The sequence below is a fragment of the Trichechus manatus genome, unplaced genomic scaffold (assembly GCF_000243295.1).
Source record: "Trichechus manatus latirostris isolate Lorelei unplaced genomic scaffold, TriManLat1.0 scaffold00140, whole genome shotgun sequence".
NCBI classification, from domain to species: Eukaryota; Metazoa; Chordata; class Mammalia; order Sirenia; family Trichechidae; genus Trichechus; species Trichechus manatus.
In genome coordinates this window covers 6,828,050-6,842,739 of record NW_004444076.1, presented here as the reverse complement: position 1 = coordinate 6,842,739, position 14,690 = coordinate 6,828,050, and the positions used below count along the sequence as shown (strand labels likewise).

Sequence of the window (14,690 nt, the reverse complement as noted above, 5' to 3'; positions counted from 1 at the left end):
AACATTAACAAATAATTGAAACCTTAAATCCTGGTTCTGACTCCAGCCAAGGTATGACCTTGGACTGTCATTTTACTTCTCTGATCTCCATTTTCTATAAAATGAGGATGAAAATGCAGCACTTTGCTTATTATGTCACTGTGAGGATTAAATGAGGTAATGCAAGTACAGCACCTTAGCACACTGCCTGGCACACAGCAAGCAGTCAATACATTTCAGTTACTAATACTATCACCCAATGTTACTCAGTTTAGAAGGTCATTTTTGTCTTCTGTTTTATTCTCCACTCTGCTATAATGGCTGTTTTCTCAGAAATCAGTTCTGAAAAAGTAAATAAAATGAATCTAATAATAACAAAATTAATTCAATGATATAATTTCCTGGTCTATACTTCATGTTCTCCCATAGTTACCAGTAAAAGCAGCCAAAATCTATTGGGTGCTTACATAAGCCAGATGCTGTATTAAGTGATTTACCTGTACGATCTCTTATTTCATCTTAGGAAAAAGTAAGTGGTAAAGCCCAGATTGGAGTATAAATCAATCTGACTCTGGAATTCACACTCTAACCAGTATGATATCTGCCACCCAGGATAAAAGCCAAACACACCCACTGAGAATCCCAAGGTCCTTCACAACCTAACCCTAGCTTAACTTTTTGACCTTTATTCTTTTTCAGCACATATGTTCTCTTCTCCAGACATCCCAAATTTCTTATCATTCTCCAAACACACAGACTCCTTTCTACAATGCCACATGTTAACACGTGGTGTGTTTATAACTGGATTACCATTCCTTTCTCCTTCTATTCATCTTCTCCAGGCCCCATTATTGCTCTACTGAGTTGGGTTTTGAAAACTCCTACTAAGTTTTCAAAACCCAACTCAAATGTCAATGCCTCTTTGAAGCCTTAAACAACATGATCTACAGTTACAAGGTTAGGTTTCAAGAATTCCTGGAAGAAAAATTCACTAACTATAATATGAGGGACACTAAATCCGGTTCAAGAGATGTTCCATGTCAGGGGAAAAAAGAAAAAAAAAAAAAAGACAGGGACAAGGTTTGGGATTGCAATCTAAAAACCCTCTACCATCAAGTCAATTCTGACTCATAGTGACCCTACAGGACAGAGTTGAACTGCCCAATAGGGCTTCCAAGGCTGTAAATCATTACAGAAGATTGCCATATCTTTCTCCCATGGAGTGGCTGGTAGGTTCAAACCGCCCACCATTTGCTTAGCAGCCAAGCTCTTAACCACTATACCACCAGGGCTCCTCTGATAATAATCTAGCAAATACTATATGCTATATTTCTTTCTTAGAGATTCTCTATGAATGTTAACATATAAAAGCTTTGAGAAGTTTAATTTTACAGAAATCAGTTTAATTTTGTTTTAACTTACTTGATCCTGGCACCATTTATTCATAAGCCAACTATTGCCATTCTTCCTTCCTACACTGTTTGCCAATTAACTTTATAAAAATTAGCAAAGAAGTGATGAAAAATTTTATTTAAAAGAACAAAATTATATATCAGAGTAGCTTATAATAATCCTTGAAATCTTGTTACAAACAATTTCCCAGGGAAATTATTTCTAAAACCAACAAAACTCAAAGTGATTTGAATAGAAATAACTAGCTTTATTAAGTGCCATAGACAGAACCCAAATTCCTAATTCCTTCTGCTTAGTTTTTCCAAAAGAATCACTAATTACTGTGAGTATATTATATTTATGCTATTAAACCTGTACAGTCTTCTCTTCAGTGTGTAAAAAGTATAATAAATAGTAACAAGAGTGCTTGGATTTCATGACTGTCGTCTCAGTTTCTGCTCAATCCTCTTCTTCTCTAACACCCTTTTTCATTTTTATTTTAGTTTTTAAAGGAGGAGCTGGTCAAAGCCGTTTTGGAAGGCTGCTAGCCTTGCCTGTCAAATATATGATAATACACACACAATCTGTTTTTATAGATACTTTAGGGGTTATATGCAAATATAAATGTTTTTGGGACAACAGATTTGACAGCTTGATTCGTTGTAAAAAGGAAGAAGGAAATAAAATAGTTTCTGATATAACAAATGCCAAACCCAAATGGGAGCAGTCATCAAATTCAAACCCTTAAGCTCTAGAGAAGAAAGTGAATTATAGAGGATACTTTCTACTTTTAGTCCCACTTTAACATGTGGGTAAAAATCTCACAATAGTATCCACTTAATCTTATTGCCATATTCCCATTAGTTGGGTAATACCGAAATATGGGCAAAAGTTATTCAGTAAAGCTAAACGGTGAATCAATTATTCCATCTAATTCTATGCTCCAGGAGTCATTTTGAACTGATTCTTCAACACAAGGATCCTTTATTTAAAACAAACAAACAATTGTTTATATATTGCTTACTATGCACAAGGCATTATGTTCTGTATTGGGAATTCAAAGAGGTTTGAAATTGGTTTCTACATTTAACAATCTTTTGCCATTATACTCCACATCTTCAAGGAAGAAACTGTGCTTTTATATTACTCTGTATGCCCTACTCTTAGAACCAGTAAGCCATGAAAAGTCATGGGCTTTGGTATCATACAGAACAGGATTTGACGGCTTCGGTATTTTCTACCATTGTGCACAGAAGTCCTTGGAACCTCTCTAAACCTCAGTTTCATAATCTATAAAATGAGCATAATGTTTTCAACTGCCTCCAATATTTTTTCCTACAAATTAATAATAATGTGTATGTGAAAACACATATATACAAATATTTTGAGGAATAAAAGAATGAGGAGATCAGACAAATATGCAGAAGAAAGTGTATTGCAAGTGAAAAAAAATTAATCAGGAACATGGAGATGGTTAAGCACTTGGCAGTTAACCAAAATGTTAGTGGTTCGAACTCACCCAGCTGTTCCATGGGAGAAAGACCTGGTGATCTGTTCCCATAAAGATTACAGCCTAGAAAATCCTATTGGGCAGTTCTACTCTGAACTATGGTCACTGTGGGTCAAAATTGACTCAACAGCACTTAAGGACAATTGACTTTCTAAGGGTTGAGAGAAAGGAGCGATCTCTGTTGTCTGTGAGCAACCAAGAACTGACATAAGCAAAACAGTGGTGTATGGAATAGATTTAAGAAGCCATTTTAATAGTGCAGGGGTACAGTGTTCAGCATCCCAAAGGGGACAGAACTGGAACTTAGTGCCTTATATCTGTAATATGTTCGTGTCCAATAAGAAAATATAATCAAGAAAAATTACCTCCTTAAACCAGGAGCCTGCTATAGGTAATAAGCATGTTAGTGGTAGATCTCCAACCAGCATTCAAGTCTCAAAACTAAAGTGATCTTCATACATCTGACTTAAGTTACAAGCTTTAGCTGAGGTAGTTAAACTGAAATCGAAAGGTGGTTGCGGGAAGAAAGCATTTTCTATTTTGGCAAAAAAATAATAGAGAAAAACTCCTTCTATCTTTAGTCAGAGCAAATCAACTAAAGCCTGGAGCTTAAATCTCAGGTGTGAGGAGTGGTTTAGTTTTGAGGCTTGAGCCCACGTAACTGAACTACAGATCAAAAACAAGCTTAATTTGAGAAAGAAAACTGTGATAATCCAACAAAATGCCTATGCTTGGCACATGCTCCTGCGTTATAGCCTACTATATTAAATGCCTTCTTCATAAGAGTAGTCTTGGGGGGGGGATGGAGGGGAAGTAGCAGGAATGAGGGCACCGTTAGGCACTTAAATAATGCACCCTGAATGGATGCGCATCATCTTGAAAAAGCCTCCTATTGCTGCTAAGGGAGTCCATGGGTGGTGCAAATGGTTAATGTGCTCAGCTGCTAACCGAAAGGTTGGAGGTTTCCTCATTGCCTAAAAGACTAATTAACTCAACAAATATTAATTAAACCTCAACATTTTCCTGAAGAAGAAACAGGACTGAGGACAGACTAAGGTTAAGGTCAACAGATGAAGCTTGTTTTTGTTGGGCTGGAGAAAGAAGACTAAACATATAAAATATTAAATAACAATATAGAATTTTTATAGTTGAAGAATAACATAGAAAAGAAGCCATGAGTAGTTATTTATTCATTCGTTTATAGGTCAAGCATTGTAGTTTACATATGTATCTAATAATTAGACAACTTCTCTGGTCTAATATATTAGACCACCTATTTGTTCCAGACAATGATAAGAAGTTAATTACTGATGAGTTATTCAGACAGCAAAAGAAAGGAGAAGATCCTTCTAAGCTGGGAGTGGCCACAAAGAATTTTAGAGCAGGAAAAAAAAAAGTCCAAACTCAAACATCTGATGCCTTCACTTCTGCTCCATCCCCACACAATCAAACTGGGCTACAGGTTATTTCTTTAACATTCTTTGTGGATTCCTGAACTTCTGTCACCGATTCCCTTCATGGAGGTCAATGCCTACCACTCTATTTTTGTATTTCACCATAATCTACCAATTATTGATGGTCTAGATACAATCTGCCTCCTGTGGACAGCCTTGCTACTCCTGCTGGAAATGGTTTCTCCCTCATGTGATGTTCGGAATCCCTTGTGATCCATACCTCACATAATCCCAATGAACTGACTACTTGTTCCCAATCTCCATCACTCTCCCTCACCCTCCTTCCCCTTAGCCCCCCTTTCCACTTGCCCATTAGTTTCCTCTTTCAAAGCCTCAGGGAAAGGAAAAACTACTCTCTTCCTTCAAAATGCTGTAAATAATTCAAACTGTTAGCTTTAAATTGAATTCAATTTTACCCTCTTTGATCACATATCAATAACCTCTTACATCAATAACTCTCAACCACAGTATCAAAAAGCAATGAGGAGTTGCAATAATTTATGAAGACTGTCACATATGATCTGTTACCAATACTGACTGAAACACCAAAATTTTCAAAGCTGTGCAGATTTAAGGTTATCTCTGCAATTATGCCATTCTCATTTACTGATTTTCCAAAATAAGTCAAAAGACAATTACAACTATCAGGATAGGCATTAACTGTGCTCACAAAGGACAATTGTCTTTTATTACATCATAGCATGAAAAAAAAAAAAAAAGGTTGAGAGAACTGTTATATTAACCTGTATAGTTTTAGGCTTCAAGTGCCTTCATCATCAGAGCATCCAATCATTATCCCTGATAAATGTAGGTGCTCAGTCAGTCTGTGCTATTTCAGTTAATAACTGAAGAGAGATGCAGATACATAATTAGGAAGTACAGAGACACAGGAAAAATAAGAGAGAATATAAGTCAAAAGACTGATTTATCTACTTAAAATATATAAGATTTTATCCCCAGATACCATCTGAGGCTTCTTCTCCTTGGAAAAAAGAGAGCTCACTTCAAAAAGAAAATAGGGACAGCGCGACATCATGGAAATTGGAATTAGAAATCGTGAGATGGTACTAGCCCCAGTTTTCCATTTGCTAGGTGATTTGGGAAAATCACCTTAGTCTCACTGAGCCTTAGTTCTCTCATGTTTGAAAGGGGGATATAGGTTCTCCCTCTATCCAAAAGCAGACCATTCCTAGGAAACCTTTTGTAAGCTGAAATCGTGTAAAGTGAAGAAGCAATTGCCATTAATTTATATGGGAAAATTTTTTGAGACCCCAAAAAATATACTAAATAACACATAAAACCTAAAATAATACAGACATATAGTAAAAACAAGAATGATATGATAAATACACAGTCTATATAAAGTGGAAATAATGTATGCACAGTGTAGTTTCACTTAATCAGAATCAGGAAGACTTGCAGCAAGCACACTGGAAGGCTGAGAGGTAGTGGTGGTGGGGATGGCAGCCCCGGGTAGCCTAGCTGGCAATGGCACATGGGGCTGGCTTGAAGGGCCAGGATTCGAATCCAACCGAAGAGCAGGATCTATATTAACTGTGCATGTCAAGGGATGAGTCCTACAGTTAGAGAAATGCACAGAGGACAAAAAGTGGAGGGTGGTATCTTGCAATGCATAGTGCGTTTACACGTCACCAGGCATTTGATTGGATGTGGCTGGTCCTTCAGTGAGGGCGGAGGAGTCTGAAAGGAGGAACTTGTCAAGCTGCTGTGTAAAACTGGCAGTGCATGCGCTGATGCAGACACTTTACCAAGCGTCTAGCTTACTCAGGAGGACTGAGAACCGGTGCGGCTCTCCCGCTAAACGCTATTTTGCTTTTCCTCTTTTTTCGTAAAAGCGAAAATCCTCTTCAAATTTCTTTTGGTTAGCGAAAACAGGTACTAATGTAGGTCTTTCATAAAACCGAAGTGTCATAAATCGAACTTTCAAAAAGCGGAGGATACCTGTAATGACATCGATCCTACATATCTTCGAAAATCAGAGTGCTCCCAAGAGTGCTTTACAATCATTACCCAAAAGTAAAATGCTTTTGTTTTGATTATTGTGTCTGTATTAGATAATTTAGTCCTTGAATTCGTTTTCATTTACTCAAATGCTTTCTCTAGGAACTCACACATCATGGTGGCTATTTAAATTGTTTCTCTCAGTGAGATAGCTAGTCAGATGATTCTGCCCTTGTGTTATATATTTGGATGTGTTTCTTAGTATAATTTTCAAAATCGAAACAAAGTTTTAAGCAAGACTCAAAATGAAGTTCTTCAACCTAATTTTGGAATATTTGAATGTAAACAATATTCAAGTTCTCAGTACTTCCTTTTAAAGTGTTATTGCCATACACCGCAACATGAAACAAAGTATGGAAAGGAAAACAGACTGATAAGAAGTTTAAGAAAATTAGCAGAAAATGAAATTGCAAGTTTTCTGCTTTCTTAATTTGAGACTCTTTCATTGACCTAATATTTTCCGGCATTGTTCCACAGGCATATTCACTAATGACATTTCTTAAAATACTTTTCTTATTGGGAAGCTGATAATCACAGTACACCTCTCTCCTGGTTACCCCTGAACTCAAAATCACAAACAAAAGAGATTTAGTAATGAAGCTATTTTTTTCATAAGAAGCATTTGTTAATTTTCAGAGGATATATTTGTTTACTCTGATGCCCCCCACACTTTGCACGTTATGAAAGTACTAATAAGCCTGTAACAAAAGAGAGCCTACTTGAAATAAGTAAATCATTAAGTGACTCACATGGAAAGAAAGAAAAGGGACAATAAATTCCTAAGATTAAAGGTCTAAGGTGTCATTCTGGTAGAACCAAAATGTAAAAACACAAACGAACAAAATTCCTAATGCTCAAATAATGCTATTAAAATGCTGCTTTTTTCCCCCAGAAATAAAGAGTAAATCATCTTAAAAGAGAGAACATTAGACTTCACAGTGTTATATTTTGCAAAAGGATTAATCAGTCTGTGGAAAAGAACAAGTTTCTCTGAGCCAGTTTCCCATCGCCCCCCCTCCCCTTACCAAATGTCCTGTCCCCCTTTTCTCTTTCCTCCTCCTCCTCCTTTCTAAAGCCCAAGATACTCAGTAGAGGGGACTAATATGCTATATAGAGGGGTACGGAAAAGTTCTCTTTCCTTTTTCTTACCTCAAGCCCCCAGGACAAACATGTAATTCTGATGCTTTACAAAGAAAACAATTTGAGCATAAATCACAAACATAACATTGAGCCTCAATTAATAGAAGGTTTGAATGATGATGAATAACCCTTTGCATTAGCAGGACTGCTATGCTTTGTAAAGTCCCCAAATTATTAAATAATTTGCCCAAGTCACTCAACCAATAAGAGATAAATTTTGGATACAGATTCTGAGTCCTTTCTCTTTTCCACCAGTATACTGCTTCAATAAGCTTCATCAATGAGAAGTTTCACCGAAACAGATACGTATGAATTTTAAAAAATAATGAACACTTCCTTTGTGATTGTCTATTGTAGTACCAAGAACTGTATTTTTTTATTTAGTTGAAATATATTTTATCTGTATACACTGAGTCCTATTTATTGATTTATATAAAAAAGTATATAGAACCAAAGTAATAGAATTTCACTGCTATTGAATTATTTTTATAGCTTAATTCTAACAGGAAAATAATTAAGAATAAAATTTGGCTCAGAAACATTATTGAGCACTTAACGTGTTCTAAGCAATGTGACGGGTATTACGACTATAACAAGAAACTCAAACTCTCTGTCTTTGCCTGCATGGCACCCTATTCAGCAAGTGAGATAGACATACAGCAAAGAGTTATATGTGCCAAATGCAGGGTCTATGGGAACCTAACTTAGTGAGGTGTGTGGAGGGAGTCAGGAAAGCTTCCTTTAAGAAGAGACAAAATAAAACCTAAAAGCAAACAAAGAAAACGAGCAACAACTGGTGAAGCAAATAAGGAGACAGACGAGTGGAGAGGCAATAATGAAAGAACATCTCCGGAGGAGGAATAATGTGGAATTCTGTGGAATTCTCCTTCTCCTAAGGAGAGTGCTTAGGGAAAAAGAAAAAAAAAAGGCCACCGATGAGCCCTATGGAACTCCAATATTTGTGACAACTGGTCAGATAAAGGAGGAACAGACAGGAGAATTTTGTCTTTACTACCTATTTTACTTCGCACTGATTTCTCTCTTCCTTAAACCAGAGCTCAAAATAGCACTTATGTACATTATTTTTAATCTTCTGAGACTTAGTATGCATTCGGAATGCAAAAACTAACATGCTCAGGCACATTTTCCTTACCAGACCCTTTCACTTACATTATCTCATTTAATCCTCACAGCAATCTTGACCAAATGAAATACTGTTTCCTTTTATGGAGGCTTAGAGATTGCTCTTTTCCATAATTATAGGATGGCAGACCCAGAATTAGAATACTGGCTTTAGGATTCTTTGTCCAGTGCCTTTTCCAGGACACATATGTTGGCCCTATTATTTTAAGAATCTTACTCATCCATCAAATGCTTATTAAGATCCTGCTGTGTGCCACTGAACAAGATAGATAAGGTCCCTATCTTCATGGTTCTTATATTCAACTAATAAGTAGATTGTCATTGGTCAGTTCCCACCCCCCACCCCAAGAGATTCTATACACTTTGAGGAGAAAATCTTTCATGACCCAAGGAATGAAATGAAGTGTTGAGATTTGGACTCCATTTCTCTTGTGTCTCCTCTGTCCATTTCCAGTGTTATTCAGACAGCCTCAGTGCTCTTTTCCCCATGCCCTTGGTCTTTGTGAGCAAAGGCGTGCCCAGGAAAGAAGTCAGTAATTTGTGTAAAATTGCTTGCTTAGGATAGTTTCTTTCTCACATGTTCATCCAAAGATTTTTCAATCAGTTATCATGTTTTTGTGCTTGACTACATGTGAGTCCAAAGATTGTCACTGTTAATACCCAAAGTTATGTTTCATCAGAGTAAGTTAAAGGCATTCAAGAGAGAAAGACTTTAAAAAGCAGGTGTTTGCAAAATCTCCTAGCTCTCTGGGCTGGAAGCAAGAACATCAATAGAGTAAAGCTTAGTAGAATAAATACAGCTATTCTAGTTTCTAGCACATGCTTTGTATTAAAAGGGCCTCAGTGACCTGAAAACCTAACTGCTCCTTAACCAGTTGCCTGTTTATTATCCTGCTAGTAGAAGAGAAAGGGAGTAGTTGGCAACTCCCAGTCCAACCCCATTAATAATCTGTGCCAGAAGTTAGTGGACATCTGGGAAGAGCAAAGTAATGCAGTGAAAAGTTAAAGGTTGCAGATCAAGATGATGTAAAACAGAAAAAACAAACCCTGAAACTTTACTGGAAAGGAAAGTCTACATGTTGTTGGTACCCCTAGCCTTCAAACCCGGAAACGATCATTCTTTGCAGGAAGTGGAGGTGGGGGTGGAGGTGGGGAATCTCACATTCCAGAAAACTGGAGGTCACTAGTTTGCAATATATTAGGCAGATTAAAAGGAATGAGACTTAAGAGGAAGGAGCAGAAAAAGAAAGACCACAAAGTGGAAAGGGACAGATGAAGGAATGGCAAGCAGTGTGGGAAAGAGTCAAGAAACATGTTGTTAAAGGGGCTGTAGAATCAGTGGTCTTTCATCAAGAGAACTGGTGTCACAGGCAGAGTGGACCTGGCAGTTGCAGCCAGGCAACCCCAAGGCAGATGGGTGCCAAACAAGGTTCAAGCTTCCAGCAAACAGGCCAGCTCGCCAGCAAACAGCCAAGGGAGCAGCAATGGGAATCCAGAGAGAAAGGACAGCTTCTTGTCAGAGTTTCTCATTCTATGGCTTGTGAAACATCTGCTTCAGAATCACTTTGGGGGGAAGGGACACAGTGCTTGTAAAAATCAGATTCTTGGAACCCATTCCAGAGACTTAATCAGAAACTCCTGGGGTCTGGAGTCAGGCTGGGATCTCTTGCACCATTAAGGTTAATGACCGGTGGCTGAGATGCTAAAAATAGGTTTCCAAAGCCTTTGTTTCCAGATTGCCCAAGACTATTTGTTAGTCACAGGCCCTAAAACAGAGCTGTGTGAACGTAACAGGGACCTTGGATTCCTTTGTGATGGGGAATGACACCAGGGTCTCTCCATATAACATACCCAAATTACTGGCCACATCCTCAGACCATATGCAAAGTTCCTGACAGAGCCTCTACAGTTTCAGTCAGCGGTAACGAGGGCACAGTCAGGCTCTGAGGCCCAGGCACCCATTGCCTCTTCATCAGAGCAGCTTTCAGACCCAGGAGTGGAGACCAACAAGAACAGATTGGGAAAGGGAAGAGGAAGAAAGGCCCTAAGGAGTCAGTCAAGTCAGTGAGACAACATTCAGCAAGATACTGACTTAAGAGCACTATTGTAGCACTGGAGCCCTCGTGGCACAGTGGTTAAGGGCTATGGCTGCAACCAAAAAATTGGCAGTTTGAATCTACCAGCTGCACCTTGGAAACACTATGGGGCAGTTCTACTCTGTCCTGTAGGGTCACTATGAGTCGGAATCGACTGCAACAGGTTTGATTTTTATTCTAGCACTTGCCCTCATGGAATTGTTATTCAAGTTTTAGGCCTAAAAATAAATTTGTGAGAATTTGTGTGAGGTGGAAAAGTTCTAATTAATTAAAATTTTATGTATGAGTTCACTGAATTTGTATTTTCCAGCAGATAGCAGACTAAGTAAACCATGCTCAAAGTCAGTTCAGACAGAAATCCTCAGTTAAATATACCAACCATCGGGCTACAGAATAAAAACCAAACTGGAACCACTCTCAACTTCCTGGTAACTCTTGAGTTGCTTACCCCTTCTCTCCTTGGATGATTCAGTTGGCTGAGTTTACTAGGTCCTAAATCTAATGTTTCCACTCAGTGGCAGCTAACTTTAGGAAGCCCTTGCCCTGTGCCAGGCATTTCTGTACACAGTCACAGTACTGCAAGCCCTTGTGTATCTATGTTTGCAGCACAAACAGCTGTTGCACTCACTGGTAGGCTTAGAACTACCGCAGAATCCCCAGAAATACTTCCTCATCATTACTAATAACCCCTCTGACACACTTTCATAGTAATGATAAACTGCAGGCCAGATAAAAGTTGTGTTTCTTTTTTTTACTCAAAACAAATAAAAGCCACTTCCATGGTCGCTTTCCGTGGTGTCTTTCGCTGCCCTCTTTCCTGAATGAATAAGAAAAATCTTTCCCACTTTAGGCCCCATAGACACCCACCATTGGGGAAGCCATGTCGAAGCGTCCTAGGGACCTCGCTAAATCACCTCTCATCTCCATTCTCTCTACAGCTCCAATGGAAAATCTGTCACATGGGCCCAGAATGAGAGAAGCACCCGGGGACAGCACCTGTGGCAAAGGCTGTCTGTTCACATCAACAAGAAGGAGAACCCCAACCAAACGGCTGTCATCAAGCCCTTTCCTAAGAGTACCGAGATCCGCAGCCTGGGCGCGAGCAGCTTGGGCGCAGCCACAGGTACAGGCGGTGCTGGCGGCTCAGGTGCCGGCCCCAGCGGGCCTGAGCCCCCAGAAGCCAGCCCCAAGGCGCTGTATGATGTGACGGAGGCCGAAGAGCACTTCCCGGCGCCCGCACGGCCGCGCTCGCCGTCGCCTATCAGCACGCTGAGCCACCGCGCTGGGTCGGTCAGCCGTACAGACGACGATGTGCCCTCACTGCATTCGGAGCCCGCGGCGCGCAGCAGCTCCTCGCAGGGCTCGCTCATGGAGCAGATCAGCAGTGTGGTGACCCGCTTCACGGCCAACATCAGCGAGCTCAACTCCATGATGCTGTCCACCACAGCTCCCAGCCCCGGCGTGGGCACCCCACTCTGCTCCACCTACCTGATCCCCAAAGAGATCCAGCTGCCCACGACCATGACCACGTTCGCCGAAATCCAGCCTCTGCCCGCCATTGAGGTCACGGGTGGTGCGCAGCCTGCGGTGGGGGCCCCGCCGGCCGGGGGCGCTGCCCGGGAGACCCCTGCGGCCGGGCCCGAGGCTGCTGCGGCTGGCAAGCCGGACTTGGAGGAGTTGGTGGCTCTTACCCCGCCATCCCCCTTCAGAGACTCGGTGGACTCGGGGAGTACAACCCCCAACTCGCCCGTGTCCGAGTCGGCCCTCTGTATCCCCTCATCTCCCAAATATGACACACTTATCATAAGAGATTACACTCAAAGCTCCTCATCCTTGTGAATGTCTTTGGAAACCAGTGCGCTGTTCCACGTGCAGAGAGCCGAGACCTTCGGTGTTCACACAGACACAGTGACAAGCATAGTCACCTGGTTAAGACCCGAGGCAGGAGATGCCAAGTACGTCCGTAATGGAAACATGAGATTAATAGTGCTATTTAACAACAACCAACGATAACAACTACAAATCTTTTGGCAGATTTTCTTCTAGTGGCCTTAGAAAACATGGGCTTTTAAGAAACACTGCTTATATTTTTGAGGGCTGACAAGGAGTATGTTAAAACAGTTACATATCCAGTGCTTTGCTCTAGGAAAGCAGTGAGTGTGAAACGGCATAATGGAGGGGAAAAGGCATAGTTAATAAGCAACTGTAAAAAACAGTTTTGTTTACTTTAATTCTTTTCCCAGAAGATTCTGTGATTCATCAAACATGAATGTACATTTTCTAACAAACTCACAATCTGGGACCAAACATCAACCTTTCTCCTTCCCTCGCCCCTCTCCCCCTTTCCTTTAAAGACTCTGAGAAGTAGTAACTTGGGCCCGGTATTTACTAAGGCGTTCTTTTGAGTGTGTCCCAAACATAACACAAAACTGGATAGTGAGTGCTGCACTAAGGTAAGTAGGGCTTTTACCAGAGACTTTCCTCTCCAATTTGGTTGTGAAATCCTCTTCCAAAAGCCTACATCCAGGATTCCACTTAGTTATTTCAGATTCACCTCCATTAACCAAGAAAACCAGTGGAAGATTTCTTGACTATTTCACCATGTTGCCAATCAATACTGGAGTAGCAAAAAAAAAAAAAATTTTCTGGAATACTGTTTTGTAATTCCCTCACTGGGGTGCATTGTGTAGCTGGAAATTCTCTTTATAATAATAATAATTCTTGAGCTGCAGCCCGGCTATCTCCTTCATGAAACTCGGTCACTCCTTATGAATGCGGTTATGTTAATATTGCCAGCTAAAATATTAAAGTATGCATTTGGGCTTCTTCATTCCTTTCTTTTGAGAACCTGATGCACAAAGAGCTCCTCTGTTCTTTCTGAGTCGACCACTGGAAGCGTGTTCCATAGACCCAATGAAGACGTCGTCATGATTGGAGGGACTGTTGTTTGAAGAACTAATAAAATCCTAATACACTGAAAATTTTAAACTGTGTCAAGTTGGCTTAGCAGAGATTCAGCTATGCCAGTGAGCAGTGATTTTAACATTTCTTGGCTGCTTAAATAAGGCAGCTATGAACTATGACAAACGTAGATTTCTCAAAGCAATACACAATACTAAAACAGAGGAACCTTAATAAAACAAACCACACAATCTTTCTTAGCCATTCCAAAAAGAGGCAAAGCAATTATTAACATTTTCCTTTTTAAGATAAGTATTAGTATGATTTTGTGCACTTCATACTGTCACTTTTTCAATATTGCGGAAAAGAGATTTAAAGTTGTAATAGAAACACATGTGATTTGATAGGCTCTTATAGATAGAATTCATAGCTCAAGACCTGAAACCACTGTCATCTCTTTCTGCCTCCCATTACAGCTATCCTCAGGTGCCAAATATTTTCCTTTTATAAATAAGGATAGTAATAAAAAGGAGGAGGTGTCCTAAAAACTTAAAGTTGAGTTGACCCAGCCTTACACAAAGATAGCCTTATTAGAAAGATTTGCATGAGGCATAAGTATATTTATGGCAGAGAGAAAAATACATAGAACCTTTTTCCTTTAGTTCAATTTCCTTATTTTAGTATATATTTTTCACCCCACTTCCCATGCTACTTTAGAAAACAGTAATTGAGAAATGGAAATGTATCCATCGATAAAATTCAGTATTCTCCACTTTTAAAAGCTATAACATACTGCTTATTGCCTTTCCTGATATCTGTTCTTATATTAAATTTAAATCAAATCTCCCAAAACTGACATTAATCTACTGAAATGTTAATTTTTAAAAAGTCAAACCTCCCATGCCAGACTTGAAAATAGTATCATCGGAACACCCTGATCGCAAGTGTTATAATGAGACTTTTGAAACAGAAATAAAATCTAGCTGAGTTTCATGTTTGCATTGGTAGCAAATGTCTACATCTACCTGCGAAACAAAGGCAAATATTTTGAAA

At 39.6% G+C, this 14,690-nt stretch overlaps 1 protein-coding gene across 1 annotated transcript in view; it reads left to right on the top strand.

The window, feature by feature from the left end:
* Positions 1–12,575, top strand: part of GRM5 (glutamate metabotropic receptor 5) — a 377,245-nt gene extending 364,670 nt beyond the window's left edge. The window contains exon 8 of the mRNA XM_004385539.2: positions 11,675–12,575. Within this exon, the coding sequence (XP_004385596.2) occupies positions 11,675–12,575 (901 nt within the window). The remainder of the gene's footprint in view (positions 1–11,674) is intronic.
* The last annotated feature ends 2,115 nt before the right edge of the window (positions 12,576–14,690 follow it).